Source organism: Choloepus didactylus, chromosome 18 (assembly GCF_015220235.1).
Source record: "Choloepus didactylus isolate mChoDid1 chromosome 18, mChoDid1.pri, whole genome shotgun sequence".
Taxonomy (NCBI): domain Eukaryota; kingdom Metazoa; phylum Chordata; class Mammalia; order Pilosa; family Megalonychidae; genus Choloepus; species Choloepus didactylus.
In genome coordinates, this window is record NC_051324.1 from 21,332,740 (window position 1) to 21,347,709 (window position 14,970).

Sequence of the window (14,970 nt, forward strand, 5' to 3'; positions counted from 1 at the left end):
GAATCTCAGCTGGGGTATCCACTGGAGCCGGAGAAACAGGCTGATGTGACGGCAACGGGGGTGGTCAGGGAAGGCCTCTCTGAGGAGGTGACGTTTGGTCCAAGCTGTAGGCACGGGGGTTAAACATGCCAGGTGCCCTAGCAAGCGGGGCAGGTTGGATTATTGGAACTCAGGGTATCTGATGACCAAAGGCCCCAGCTGACAGGGCAGGGAGAGCAGGGGCTGCCAGAGGGACCCAGCCTGCCTGCTTGTGCCGGCTTCCCTCTGCTCACTCTGCCCCCACCCCTACCACATTGCACCTGTCAGGTCATCTATGACTTTGGTGTCTCCTTCATCGTCATCCTTGTGGTCTGGGCTGGATGCTCCGGGCTGGTTTTCCTCAACTGCTTCTTCAACTGGCCTCTGGAGCCCTTCCCAGGGCCAGAGGACATGGACTACTCGTAAGTAGATGCACTGCCTGTGCCCCACCATGGCTCGGCCAGGCACGGGGCAGTGGTGACCGTCCCCTCCTGTGGCCCCCAGGGTGAAGATCAAGTTCAGCTGGCTGGGCTTCGACCACAAGATCACAGGGAAGCAGTTCTACAAGCAGGTGACCACGGTGGGGCGCCGCCTCAGCGTGGGCAGCTCCATGAGGGGCACCAAGGAGCAGGCGGTGCTGCCGGAGGGCCACAAGCTGTGCCTGTCCACTGTCGACCTGGAGGTGAAGTGCCAGCCGGATGCTGCAGGTACCCAGCGCGTGGCCCTCTCCTTCCACGCCTGCGCCGCATCAGCAGGGGCGTCTGCAGCCACAGGTGGTAGGGAGGAGGCAGCCAATCCAGATCTGGAAACAATAGCCCCAGCCCCCCACGGGGCCCTAGCACCCAAAGCTGAGGGCTTTGAGAGTATCATCTTGCTTAATCCCCATGTCATCTCAGAGGGGAGGGGGCATGATCCACCCTGTTTTACAGATAAGCTCACCTTGGCTCTGAGAGGCAGGGGTTTGGCCAACTCCAATTTCATTCAACTCCAGAACCCACACCATTGACCTTGGCTGGCCTGTCCTTAAGTGACGGAGGGACTCGGTCAGCAAATTGGGCATTCCCTCCCCGAGCACCCAGCCCTGGCTGGTGGGTGGGCTGTGCAGCCACACGGTCCAGCCGGGCTCTCCCTGAGCACCCCCTCTCCCTGCAGCGGCGCCCTCGTTCATGCACAGCGTCTTCAGCCCCATCCTGTTGCTCAGCCTCGTCACCATGTGTGTCACTCAGCTGCGGCTCATCTTCTACATGGGCGCCATGAACAGCATCCTTAAGTTCCTGGTTGGTGGCAACCAGGACATAGGTAGGTGCCCCTGGGCCATGGCTGCTTCCACTGGCTGAGGTCGAGTCCGCTGGCTGAGGTCAAGCCCAAGGGCTGGGACAAGCTGGAAGTGTTAGGCCAGAAAGAACCGAGACACGGCAGAATCTGAGAGCTCATCAGAACCGTGTCATCAAAGCCAGCCTGACTGCCCATTCATGCCCCTCATCAGGGTTTCCCCGCTTAGGAGATGGAGAAGACTGAAAACAGCTACCTGGGTTTGGGGGGTGGGGTTTACATTTCTCAGTGCCTGACCGGGAAGGTTGATGTGTGTGTGTGTGTGTGTGTGTGTGTGTGCGTGCATGTCTGTGTGTGTGTAAATAAGAATATTGCACAGAACAGCACACCCCACCTTAGCCCTTGTTGAAAGTTAGCAAATCAAACCCAAACGTCAAGAACCCTCCTGGAAAACCTCAGGGTTGGGGTGTGTGGGGGGAGGGACCAATACTGGATCCGAAACCTGAACCCAGGAACGAGGTGGAACACGGCCAGGCAGAGGCTTCCGGGTCTGTGTGATCCAGCTGAGGCTTGTTAGCTCTGGTAAACAGAGCTGATCCCCACAGCCACTTTTGCAAAACAGCCTACCAGGTCTTCAGCTGATTAGAGGTTTTGATTCTACAAAGCAAGTCAGTACTTCCTCAGGGCCTGAGCTGAGTCAGCTCGAGTCACCACGTGAGGGACGGACACACTCTGTAAATCATTTTTACTGGCAGTCACTTTGCCTGTGACTTGTTTGTTGGTTTAATCCTGTTTACCTAGGGGAAGATATTCCAGGAATTTTAAGGAATCAAATATCAACTTTTAAACCTGACAAGTAATTTGGTTTTAACAAAAGGAAAAGATAAACAGAACCAGATATTACTGGTTCCACTGTGAAAACAGGAAGATGGAGAAAAACTGAATATCACATTCCTTGTAAAAATTCATAATGAACATTAGGAACATATTAAAGGCCCTAAGGAGTCCTAGAGGAAAAAAAATAATCAATTTAGCTTTTAGTCCAGTGTTCCCCCCAAATTCTATCACAAAATCCATTCTCTGTGTAACAGTCATTAAAATCTGTGGAACATGCTTTCCTCTCTAAACACCCTCTTTTTATAAACGCTGGACCCCGAAGTATACATGGAAAGCCTGTACCAGCCCTTGGAAGGCAAATCTCCCTGCTGCTGAGTCATGGTCTTTTACTCAACATCTCTGAGAAATCTTTTGCTGCCTGAGTCTTTCCAACTGTTTCCCACATTTAAAAAGTCATTTTCAAGAAGCAGAGGGCTTTGGGCCAGGACATTTGGTCTTGAGTGACTGGGCACTGGTATTCCCCGTCCTGCCCTGTGAGCTGTTGTGCCCAGCGCCGCGGCCCGGCCACACCCCGAGGTGCTGCTTCAGGACTGGGAGCTGGGCCCGGAGAGGGATAGCGGCTCTGGCTGGGTGGCGGAGGCAGGCCCATGGTGTCGAGGCTCAGGGCAGGAGGAGGCGGCTGGCGTGGTTAGTGGGGTTTCTTGATTGCCCAGCCTTCCTCAGGCTGCCACTTCCCCAGCGGGGTCCCAGCCAGCATTGCAGGCTGATTCACCAGCCCGCCTGTGACGAGGCCCCGCTGCACATGGCTGAGGCACCAGATGCTGGCTCAGCTTCCCCCACCCCGCAAACGCTGAGTGTCAGGTCCCTCTGGGGGGTCGGGCATGTGCCAGACCCAGAGCTAGCTTCCTCGCAGGCCCCTCTGTGACAGCCTCTGTTTCTGCGGCTAACCTCTCTCCTCTCTGCTTTTTCACCTTGGCCTTCTTGACACAGTGATGGCGACGGGTAAGCAGTGGGGAGCGTCAGTGAACGTGGCAACACCCTTCCCAGGCAGCCTCTTGTCCACCCAGAAACCCCTTGCTTTGAACTCCTTTCATTCCTCTTCACCAGAACCGTAGGGTGGGGGGCAGGGGGCGGAGATCAACTTTCAGCTGCTGTTCGCCTGAAAAAATGCCATCGTTTCAAGTCTCTTAGAAGATTGAAGCCCTTGCGTCAGAGCCCCTGTGAGTGCTGCCTTCCTGGTCTATTTCTGGAGGCAGAAAGCTAATGGCCGTTTGTGCACAAAGCCTCAGTCATAGGCTTTGGTAATTTTGTGGTTCCCGAGTCAGAGCGACTTCCTGGAGCTTCTGGGGGAGGTCGTTGTGACACACTGGATGTCATTAGCTGGTTCTTGGAAATCAGCAGGGGATTTGGAGCCGAGAATAAGGTGACCTGCCCCTTGCCCTGGCCTTGATTTCTGAGATTAAGGGCTCTGGGTTCCCCTAAAGACCTGCAGGGACAAGGGCGGGGTCTGGGTCAGACCCCAGATGGGCCTCTGGGTCCCGGCCCCTTCCCAGCCGGCCATCGTACCACCTCCTGACTCAGGGCTCTGTGCCTGCCCGGGCCCCCTCCTGACCCAGCCCTCATTCCCCTCCAGTTGGCCTCTACACCTCCATCTTCGGCGTGCTCCAGCTGCTCTGCCTGCTCACGGCCCCTGTCATCGGCTACATCATGGACTGGAGGCTGAAGGAGTGTGAGGATGCCTCAGAGGAGCCGGAGGAGAAAGATCCCCACCAGTGCGTGGGGGTCCCGGGCCTGGGTGGAGTGGGGGACTGAGGCCACAGCCAGTAGCTCCAGGCAGGGCCAGGGCAGTGGGTTGGCTGGGGTTTTTTAACTCATTATTTATTTTGGCTCTGGAGCAAGTGCGACTTTACCCTCAGAAGCCCTTCACGTTGCTTACTCCTTCCACTCAGCGTATATTTTGGTCTGTCCCCCCCACTATGGAAATCCTTTTGCACACTGAAGTTTGGGAAATACAGAGGTAGACTAACAAAGGAGAGAAACAAGAGGGAATTCTGCATGACAGACACCTGGGCATGAATCCATTCTGCCTCTGGGACATCCCTGAGACCCGTAGCATGAGTGTGCGGTGGGCAGGTGACTTTAGAGTGTTCCTGCTTGCCTACAGGTGGACTCCACCTGGTCAGAATAGTAAAGTCGCTATAACCTTAATATGTGTGAATAGGTTTGTTCAGGATTGTGAAGCTCAAACAAGCAGCTGGAGCCCCACTGTAGGTAAGGTTGGGCTCTAAAATCAGGGGGTGAGTTAAATGCTGTTGTGTATGACTCCACATTTATCATATCAGGCCCTGTGCTTGTTACACAGGATCTCATTTCAGCCTCCCAACACTCCTGTGAAGTGTGCACAGTGTTATACCCATTTCACAGAGGGAACTGAGGCTAGCAATTTAAGTACCTTGCTTCAGGGCACATGGTGAGGAAGTGGTGGGCCTGGGACAACCTACATGTCTCTGCATACTGGGCATTTGTTCTGGGAGCAAAAACACTCTCGCCACGTCATGCAGTTGTCCACAGGGTATCTGTGTGGGTGGTGAGGCTGGAATTGGCGATAGTGAATCCACAGGAAATAATTATAGAGAAGGTGCTGTTATCTAGGTCAGGTGCCACAGCCAAGAGGTTATCTGTGTTCATTCTGGCTCCATCTGCTCCATAGTTGTTTCTCCTTCATGCTCTCCTGCCCCCCACGGGGAAATCTCACTCCCTTCCCTGGCTTAGTATCACCTTCTGCAAGGTTTGGGTAAGGCTGAAGCCAGTGGTAAAAGGGAGGCTTTGCCACATCCTCACTGGGCACACTCTCCTCCTTCCCACCCCATCATTTGCACCAAAGGCAGCTCAGTGTGTTGCCATCTTCCCGTATTTGAGAGTCCCCTTCACTGAGGTTCATGTTCAGTGCTCAGAGGGTGGAACAGGGAGTGTTCCTAAAACAGACATTGTCCCTAAAGTAGGCTTGGGAGACATCTGCAGTCTTGCTTTGGTTCACATGCCATGACTCCCAAGGCCTTAACTTTTGGGGGGGAGCCCCTCCCCCCAACCTGTGCATAATTGCTCTGTGTCCCCACAGAGGCGAGAAGAAGAAGCGGGATCGGCAGATCCAGAAGATCACCAATGCCATGAGGGCCTTCGCCTTTACCAACCTGCTGCTCGTGGGCTTTGGGGTGACCTGCCTCATTCCCAATCTGCCTCTGCAGGTGCTTACAGGGAGGCAGAGGGGCCAGGTGGAGGATGGGGTGATGAAAAGTGATGTTTAGTAACTAAAAGATACTGGTGTGTCATGGAAGCATCAACAGACCAAGTGAAGACTGTCCATTCATTCATGCCACCAACCAGCCAGCCGTGTTGTACAGAGGGCCTGCTACCAGCCGGGCTCTGTGCTCCATGTTGGGGGTGAATGTAAATGAAATGAGGGTTAGCTTTCACCAAAGAACTCTTCTCAATGAAGGCATGTCATTCTTCTTGGTCTTGGAGCACCTTACATGCCATGAATACCATCAACATGTCATTTCCTGCAACTTTGTGGGGTCATTGTGTGGCTACTTCCTTTGCATTTGCCCAAAGAGCTGAAGTCTGATGTCCTCAGGTCTGGCCCATCTGTGGTGTCAGTGGGAACATCTCCTTTCCTGGAATGAGTGTCTCTTGGGTCTCCACAATGTGGAGGGTGGCAAAGGACTGGGATGATTGCTTGGCCTCTGGGTTCAAAAGCCTAATTCCTTTGACAAGATTTCTGATTCTTTTGAAATTGGCCTTTTGACAGAGATTGAGAGCACAAGGTTAGCCTTTGCCACCTGCCCAACTCCAGCCTTAGGCCCAGGAAAGTGTTCTAGCCATAAGTTTTGGCCCTGATCCCCAAGTCTATGAACTTTGAAAGGACACATTATTTCCAGCTGGGTATAGCCCAAGTCTAGGTGATATCTTGGGCTAGGTCCAGGAGGAGATCAAGAGTCTCTTCCTCTTTACAAGCAGCTGCGTGTTGAGGTACGTTGAACTACCAGGTGTTCACCACCCACAGGTACTGTCATGTGTAGGAGCTGCCACTGTGCTTTCAGTGAAGAGTAAGCCACTGAGACTTCTTCCAATTCCAGCTGGGAATGTCGGTGCATCCCTGGTGCCCTCCTAGCCTCCTGGCAGCTGCGTCTCTGCAAGACCAGCAGAACCTTGCCCTGACCACCCTGTCCAGTTGAGGGGCAGTGCTCAGTGGGGACAGTCATCCACTTTTTATTTTATTCATTTCTCATTGAAATGAAAGCTGTGAAAAAGAAACAGGGCATCTGAAGTGGACAAGGGCCCCGCTGGGGCTGTGCGTGGCTGTGTGCACATTCGAGCCCAGCCCCCTTTCTACAGAGCAAGAGCAGCCCCTGCTCCTTCCCACCCTCCTTCCCGGGAACTGGTCCTAGCTGCTGAGGAAGATGGCAGGACTGTGTACAAAAGACACGAAGGGCAAGCAAAGGGCCCGGCGGCAAAGTGGAAAGTTCTCATGCTTCTCCGGGAGTCGTTAACAAGAGCTTCTCAGCTGGCTAGCCTGTCTGCAGCGGCCTTCCTGGGAAGGGGCCTCCCAGGGAGGAGGACAGTGCTGCTTTTCCCCTGGAGGAGCTGAGGTGGCCAAGTAGGGAGACCCCTGGGCACAGTCCTCAGATTCAGAGGCAGGAGATCAAGGTCACCAGCCCCGATTTGGAGCATTTGCCAATTTCCATGGTGTAGATGTTCTCATCATGACTCATTTCGAGCTACCAAGGGGACATCACTGAGCACGGAGTTGGGAGGAGAATCACAGTCACACAATATGATACAGTGTTTCCATCATACACATTACACATTAAAAAAACTTTAAGCATAGATAATAGTAAAATAATTAGGAAATGATGTGTTTTGAGTATTTATTACCTTTGTTTTTAATATAATTTATTTAATTGTAAGTCTATACAAGTTAATTTTTAATAATGACTCTGTTTAACAACCAGCTGATAAAATTCCTGAACATTCCACGATGGGCTCTGGGGCTGGTGCCAGCCTTCACCAGCATGCCTGGCTCCTATTGCTCAGGACCCCAGGAACTGAGGGGTGGGGGGACAAGGGCAGGGCCCCTTCGTCTTGTGTTCATGCTCTGCTCTCCTTCCCTCAGATCCTCTCCTTCATCCTGCACACGATCGTGCGAGGATTCATCCACTCCGCTGTTGGGGGCCTGTATGCCGCCGTGTAAGTTCTAGAAGCTGCGGGTGGACAGTGGGAGGAAATGACCCAAGGGAGGCTCGTGGTGGGACTGAGTCCCTGAGCCTAGGCCAACTGCCCTCGTGGACTTCCTTTTCGTGCCTTCAGGACAGGCAGCAGGACTCCTTCTGGGTGTGTCAGAGGAGAGCCATACCTGGTGGGGGAGGTGGGCCAGCTGGGTGCCCACGAGCTTCAGCCTGGAACACGAAGCTGGTCCCCCCCAGCCAGTGTCAGTGCCCCGTGCAGCTCATGATTGCCAGGGGGCCACTGCTCAACTGAGTCCTGGAGCTGCCCCTGGCTGCTCACTGGGAAGGGGAGGCTGGATTTTGGCTGCCCAAAGCTAAATGTTTACATTCCAGTGGCCCTCAGTGGGGGCAGTGGCCTGGATGACTGAGCCCCAGATGTATCAGGCTGGGGAGTCCTCACCCTGAGCATCAGAGGGCACTGTTCTGGCTAGAGCCTTCTCGAGCCCTGGCTAAATGAAAACTCTGTCTTTTCCAAGAAGCCACACATCCATAAGGTACCACAATTGTTCCTTCTCAGGCCTGAGGCTTGGCCCTAAAAGGAAACCAATCTACATCCACACTCTCTTTCTGATCCCAAGACAAACTGGTTCCTTGCTGAGAGCCCCTACCCACTTCCAGGGCAGCAAAGCCTGATGTTTACTAGGATTTTGCCCAGAACTCTCTCCCCCTTCCAACAGTATCCCACGGAGGTCAGTCCAGGTCTGCTTGTCCCTGCTCCCACCCCCCAGGCTTGGAGGAAGTTGTGGCTGCCCTGGCAGGGTATGAGGGAGCCGGGCTGAGAGCTGTGATGCCGAGTTTCCGTGATTACTCAATGTTCCTCTGGATGATGGCACATCAGACCAGGCCCTGCTTTCAACCTACTTCCTGGGCCTGTTTCCCAGCTGCGATCTCCACTGGCACCACACTTTCCACCCGTCTCAGCCAGACCCCCATCAGTCAGCCCAGGGCACACCTGGGCAAGGCACCGCCCTCCCCAGAGCCTGGGGCCTTAGGCAGGTCCCAGAGAGAAACTCACTTTGCACAACCCCACTGTTGTGAGCCTGTTCCTGCCCCTTTCCATCTCCGGCCACGTGCAGCCTGAGGGCACCAGCACGTCTGAGGCAAGGAGGTGTCGGGGAAACCCGAGAGTGGTGCTGGCAATGATGGGTCTTGGTCACCTTGGCAGGTACCCCTCCACCCAGTTCGGCAGCCTCACGGGACTGCAGTCTCTGATCAGCGCGCTCTTCGCCCTCCTGCAGCAGCCCCTGTTTCTGGCCATGATGGGCCCCCTCCAAGGAGACCCTCTTTGGGTAAGAAGGGGCAGGGCACAGTGAGTCAAGGGCTCCTGCTCCTCTCTGATGACTGGGAGCTGGGAGGCATCACTCAGGGGCTTCCAGAGCCCCCAGAACTTTGGTTAGAATCAAATTGGGGTCCTCTTTGATTGGTAGCTGGGTGGGAGGTGAACAGTATCCTCATTGGATCTGATTTTGGGGTAAATAGAGCAAAGTTCAGCAGAGTTCCTGTCCCACCTCTCCTGCAGTGGTCCCTGGATTCTTAGTCAGGTGCAGTGAGCCCCCGCCCTGGAGATGCTGATCAGTTGGTCCGAGGTGGGGTCCCCAGCCCCTGGGGGCTGCTGGAGGCAGAGAGCTGTCCTCTGGGAATTCTGATGCTGGAATGTGGACCGACAGGCCCTGGATCTCTCTTTCATTTTTTTTTTCCTCTCCTGTGACCTCCTCTTTCCCAACCTGACGGTGGGGGAGGGTCTCGAGCCCGGCTGATGGCGACGCTCATCCCTGCCTCCCCAGGTGAACGTGGGTCTGCTTGGCGTGAGCATGCTGGGGTTCTGCCTCCCCCTCTATCTGATCTACTACCGGCGCCAGCTGGAGTGGCGGCTGCAGCAGAAGAGGGAGAATGACAAACTTTTCCTCAAGATCAACGGTTCATCCAATCAGGAGGCTTTCGTGTAGCACCCATCACCTCAACCATGGCCTCCTGCCTGTGCTTCAGTGACTGACCGAGTCCTCCTCCCCACCCCAGAGGATACCCCCTGCACCCCCACCATCCTCTCCTTCGCCATGTGGGAGCCACACTCCCTCTAGAGGCCCCGGTCCTGCCTTGGAGCTCTGTGGTTGAAGGACGGGAGAGGGTCCCGGATAGCGGCGAACTTCTTACTGCTGGAAGCAGGGGCTGCCCTGGGCTTTGGGGGCCTCGAGGCTCCGTGGTGCCTGCAAGAGGAGCCAGGAGCACCCCCCGCAGGCAGGCTCTCTCCCCAAGTGTCTGGATTCTGTCTCTTGCCAAAGCAGAGGGGTCTGCCATCCACTGCCCACTGCTGCCCCTCAGCTGCATGCCCACCGGCCACGCCTGCCTGAGGACAAAGGCTTGCACTGTCTGCACCCCTCGCCTGGCCCCTCACCTCCTCCCTGGGCCAATCTGAGGCTGCCTGAGGAAGGAAGGACCCGCTTCCTGTTGTTGGTGCTACCTCCTTTGTAATTCCAGCCCCCTGTGGCCTGTCCATGGCCTGTCCTCCCGTAGAGGCCCGGGGAGAAGCACCCCCACACCCCTGGCTTAAAGTCTGGGGGGTGGGGAGGGCTGGGTGGTCACGAAGCCTTTGGACTCCGAGGGTGGACAAGGCTGGTCAGTCAGTCCCTTGCCTCCTCCCGCAGGGGGCAAAAGGGGAGCGAGTTTACACCTTAGTACCGGCTGTGACCGGAAAGCAATTAAAGGTCACTACCAGGGTATCCCCCACAGCTGTTTTTGTAGGGGTGCAAGTGAGGCCGCGGCTGATGGACGCTGAGGTCCAGGCCTAGTTTGGGAGGGCCCTGGGTTTGTGTACGTGTGGGGTGTGTGTGAGATGGGGGTAGGCAGGTGGGTGGGTGCAGACTCTGGGTCCCGGCTCTTATCCTCCCCCGCCAGACCCGGAGCCAGCCTGTCGGCAGCAGGCCCAGCTGGCCGGGGAGCCCGGGAGCCGGCTCGGAGCCGGTCCAAGGCTGCGGGGCCACAGCGCCCCCTGCTGGCAGGCTCCTCCGCGGCCCTGCTGCTCTGCCAGGGAGAGGCCGGGCAGGCCTGGCTCACCTGCCCGGCCACCTTGACTGCCCCCCAACATGTGTTTGAGACTTCCTGGAAGTGCTGAGATGAGTGGGCTGAGTTTTAGATTTTTAGTTTAGTTTTTTTTTTCTCTTAAGTTCTGTCAGACTCCTTATTGAGCAATAAATCTGTTCTCCTCCTGGTAAAGGATGTCCTTCTAGAAGAACAGTGAAGTTCTGCATGTGCCTGTTTTGAACAGAGAACTAAAGAGAGGACAGCATTTTCTGCCACTGACCAGCCCCAGTAATAACGAGCTGCTCACCACCTCTCTGGATGACTGCCCTCTTCTCAGGAAGGGCAGTGGGCCAGAAAAAGATGCCCCCCCACCCCGCCCCAACAGATTGTGCACAGATTGGGCTCGTGCAGACATCCTACAAGTGTGGGCCAACCCCACCCCCCATGCTTATACCAAACAAGCTAAGCCTGACCCCTTCCCATCCTCTACTCAGATTTCCTGTCACTTCAGCAACCTGAGGGTCCTTCCTGAGTGCAGGACATGAGGCGACCCCAGGACAGCCACAGGCTCAGGGAAAGCAAAGTTGGGACGCGGCGAGGGGAACACCCAGAAAGCAGGAAGGGGGAGACCCAGGCCCAAATTCAACCCTGCATTAGCAGTTGAGCACGTTGAACACACCTCACCTTCTAGACTTCAGTCTGCTAGCTATAACACACGCATACACACGAGATAGAGATCGTTTCCCAAACTGTTCCTTGGAACACTAGTTCTGTGAGATGTTAATGGTTATTCTAATTTAAAAAAAAAAAGTTGTCTAGTCAAATTTGGGAAATGTTAACTTAAAGTCAAGCATGTTACTTTACAGCAAGTGCTGGCATGTACTTTGCACATGGACTTTGTGGCAATTCGAGGAGGGGTGTGGCATGCTGACGAGGAACGGTTTTAATACCCAGAGACAAAAACATAGATTCCAGATCTTCTCTGGCGTTGAGAGAATCTGAAGGGTGGGGTCCTGGAGTCTACATTTTCTTCAGCCCCGACCAGTGATTTCTGATGCCCCCAGGGTGTGAGACCCGCTGGTGAGGAGGAGTGCAGTTTGGGGAAATGCTGAGCCAGAGAACTAGCCAGGGCCCTTCCGGCTGGGCAAATGCACTGAGGTTGCGCGGGCACAGCCTGTGCTGCCCCCAGCAGTGCCCGGCCCAGCAGAAGTGGGAGCTGCTGTCTCTTTCTCACACCCATTCACAGGGTGTGGGCACTTTGTGGGAAGAAGCAGGCGCTGAGAAACCAGAATTCAGGGTGGAAAACAGTCTAGGGCCTACAGTGCACAGAGATGAGAGATACTAAGACTAGGGCAGGTGCAGAGGCTGTTGCTAGCCAGGTGGCCTGGAACCATCTGTGTCCTCCCCACCCCCAGTAAGGGACCACTTATCCTGCCCTGAATTTGTACAGAGTTCACAGGTTACATACTTTCCCATTGTTATCACATTGAATCATGATAACAATCCCCGAGTTAAAGAGATACTATCATCCCTATTTTAGAGGTGGAGTAACTTGCTTAAGGTTAGAACAAGGGCTCCTAAGTGAGCCTTATGTCAAGGACGCAGCCGAGGCCCTCTAGACCAGGACATTGTGTTTGGAGCGGCAGCCCCAGGGGCCACGGGGACCTGAGAAAGGGGGGCAGGTTGCCGCCTGGTGTCTGTTTCTTGGATCCAAGAACTTCCTCAAAGGAGTGGGATGAGCTCTACCCAGTGGAGATTGTTTTGGCCCTGGAGGCTGATGGGTACTGGGGGGAGCAACTCCCTGGTTACCCCAACCCCTGAGAGGAGTGCCTGGCATGGTGCAAAGACTGGTCACAGGCAGTGGGCACCAAGTGGCCATAGCCCTCCCAGCTCCCCCTCGTCCTCTAGGTTCTTGTGGGAGGGAGCAGGAAGTGATGCTGGACCCTGTGGTTTTAGTCAGAGAGGGAGGAAGTGGGCTAGGCCATCGTCAGAGGCCGCACCGGGAGGCCCTCTCTTCTCCAGTCTTTCGACTCTGGGTTGAGGTGTTCCTTTGTGCTTGGCTTCCCCCGAGACCCCTGGGCCTCTGCCTACAGCCCCTGCTATGGGGACCTCAGGGAGGCCAAAGACGTGGCTTTGCAAGTCCTCGTGGATTCCTTTCTGTTCTGCTTTATCTTCCTTTCCCTCTGGCACCTAGTATCAGCCTGGTCAGAAGAACTCAGACCCTCATAGTCACAGCCCCGGGCTGCAGTCAGGAGGCCCTCACACTTCCCGATGCCCCAAGGACACTGAAAATGGGGGGCATCCAGTACTGGGGATACATGCTCAGGGCTATCACAGACAGGAAGCACAAACACTTTCAGCCAAAATGGAGTTTCGGGTGCACTTGCACATCGGCCTGTGTGAATCTGAGCAGATATGCCAGCAGGGGTGGGTGACGCGGGGTAACAAGCCGCGGGCATCCTATGCTGAGGGGCTGCTCAGTATGGCTGGGCTCCATGGGCTGTTTAAGCAGCAGTTCCTCCCCTCTTCTAAGGGTAACACAGTGGGTTCTAGTGGGTTCCTGGGGCAGTGAGCTGCCTATCTGTGCAAGTTACCAGGGACCCAACTCAAGGGTGAGGGCTCGTTTTCCCTGAATAGAGCCCATGCGATTGTGAGGGTTAGAAGCACAAGACCCCCACAGTGAGGGGTTGGTTTGCCACAGACTGGTCCTACCCAGAGTGAGTAGGTGGGCTCTGTGAGCCCAGCCCATTCCTCCCTCCAGGGGCCCGATGCCCCTACTGGCCTGGAGCCTGGCCAAAGCGCAGACCTCTCCCGCCATGCTGGAGCCCCCCAGCCTCCCTCAGCCCAGCCTCCCACGGCCTGGCCTCTGCCTGCGCCCTTGCTCTTGGCTGGTGGCATGTGTACCCCTTAAGTTAGTCATTCTTACCCTCCCGGGCAGACCCGAGACAGTCAGGACCACTGGCAGCTTGGGGCTTCTGCCCCTTCCCAGAGAGAGGCTCTGGCTCCCCACCCCGAGGAGGCAGTGAGGGGAAGAGCTAAGGGAAGGGGCTCCAGTCACACAGGGTCTGTTTAAATCCCGGCCCTGTCAACACACTAGCTCTGTGACTTCAGGCTGGTCGTGGGCTTCGGTTCCCTCATCTGTAACATGGAGGTAATGATATCCTCGCACTGAGGCTTGGTGAAAATGCAGGCAAAGCGCTTGGCTAGTATTTACACCTGGCATTTAACAGGCCCTTAAGAGGGGTCATTGTTTCCATTACCCTGGGGGAGAGCAGATAGCCCAGGGGAGGAGGCCACTCCCCTTCCCCCTGCCCTGTTATTAGGATGCCTCTTAGGCAGCTCTGGCCAGGACAGACTCGTGGCCAAGTAGAAAAGAAAGCGAGGTCTGAATCTGCTGACTCCTACCCCCTCAGAACCCCTCTCCAAGCAAAAGCCTTAAGACGTTATCCCCTTGTTCGATTTTCTTTTATGTCTCTTACATTTTGGTAAGAGGCTTGGCTGAAAGTTTCTGAAAGTTCTCCCTAGTGGTGGATGTTCAGGCCTGTGTTGCGTGGAATGTCTCCAGCCAGGGCCCCGAAAGCAGCACCTCCACTCCACCTCCTCGGAAATCTGGCTGGGCGTGTGTGTGTGTGTGTGTGTGTGTGTGTGTGTGTGTGTGTGTGTGTGTCTGACAGAGAGAGAGAGATGTTCCCTGGGCGTATCTGGGGTGTGTTCGTGTATGCGGAGAGTGTAGGAGCTTGTCTGTGTGCCTCACTACCTGGATGGAGAAGCAGGAAAGGATCTCGCCTCACTGAATCCCTTTCCATTTGCTGGAGTGAATGCCTCAACAGACCCCTGTTCCCTGAATGAGCCAGGGTTTAGGCCACGTCACTGACAAGTCAGCAGCTGACCTTGACTCTTCCCTGCCCCTTGCTGTTTCTAGCCTCTGGCAACCTTCCCGGCACACAGTAAGCACTCAATAAATGTATGCTGAGAATGACCAAGAACTGCTTCCTCCTCCACTCCTGCATCTCTCCCTAAGTCACACATCCTCCAGCCCTCTTCTCTGGCCTGGATTCCCTGTTGCTTGTCTGAAACATGCTTGCTGACCGCCACCTCCTGGGGGTCTTGGGTGTCAGCAGGAGGAAGGAGAAAAATTCTCCAGAGACGCCCCAGGGAGATCCCCAGGGAGGCTCGAGGGGCTACCTGCTGGCCTGGGCCTGGCTCAGGGGAGGGAGGTGGACAGCCTGGGGGGTCAGATGGGGAAGAGGCAGAGAGACGCCAGCTGGAGGCACGTGGTGGCAGCTCCTTCTCGGGTTTGCAAACTCAAAAGCCGGCAGAGGCCAGGGAGGAACAGACTGGGGCTCCCTGTGCTGCACCGCATCCTTGTGCAGTCCACCCCCCAGTTTCCCACTTTTGGTGGAGACGGCGCAGAGAGAACATTTCTCTGAAAACGCCACGGCACCAGCTCTGCGACAATAAAGGGGCACCAGAAGAGCTGGTGAGCGGTGTGGGGGCCTGGAGTCGCAGCCCCCATCCAAGGGGCCACCCAATTATTGCC

The 14,970-nt window shown here is 55.5% G+C and overlaps 1 protein-coding gene across 4 annotated transcripts in view; it reads left to right on the forward strand.

The window, feature by feature from the left end:
- The window catches only part of SLC43A2 (solute carrier family 43 member 2), a 40,167-nt gene extending 25,525 nt beyond the window's left edge, over positions 1-14,642 (forward strand). For 3 of the 4 annotated variants that reach the window (XM_037808160.1, XM_037808161.1, XM_037808158.1), the window contains 8 exons: positions 307-440; positions 523-725; positions 1,171-1,317; positions 3,761-3,899; positions 5,246-5,372; positions 7,301-7,374; positions 8,578-8,701; positions 9,197-14,639. In XM_037808160.1, coding sequence (XP_037664088.1) covers positions 307-440; positions 523-725; positions 1,171-1,317; positions 3,761-3,899; positions 5,246-5,372; positions 7,301-7,374; positions 8,578-8,701; positions 9,197-9,358 — 1,110 coding nt within the window. In that variant the 3' untranslated portion in view covers positions 9,359-14,639. Of the gene's footprint in view, positions 1-306; positions 441-522; positions 726-1,170; positions 1,318-3,760; positions 3,900-5,245; positions 5,373-7,300; positions 7,375-8,577; positions 8,702-9,196 lie in introns of all 4 variants that reach the window. The other variant, XM_037808162.1, reaches the window with a different exon arrangement.
- The last annotated feature ends 328 nt before the right edge of the window (positions 14,643-14,970 follow it).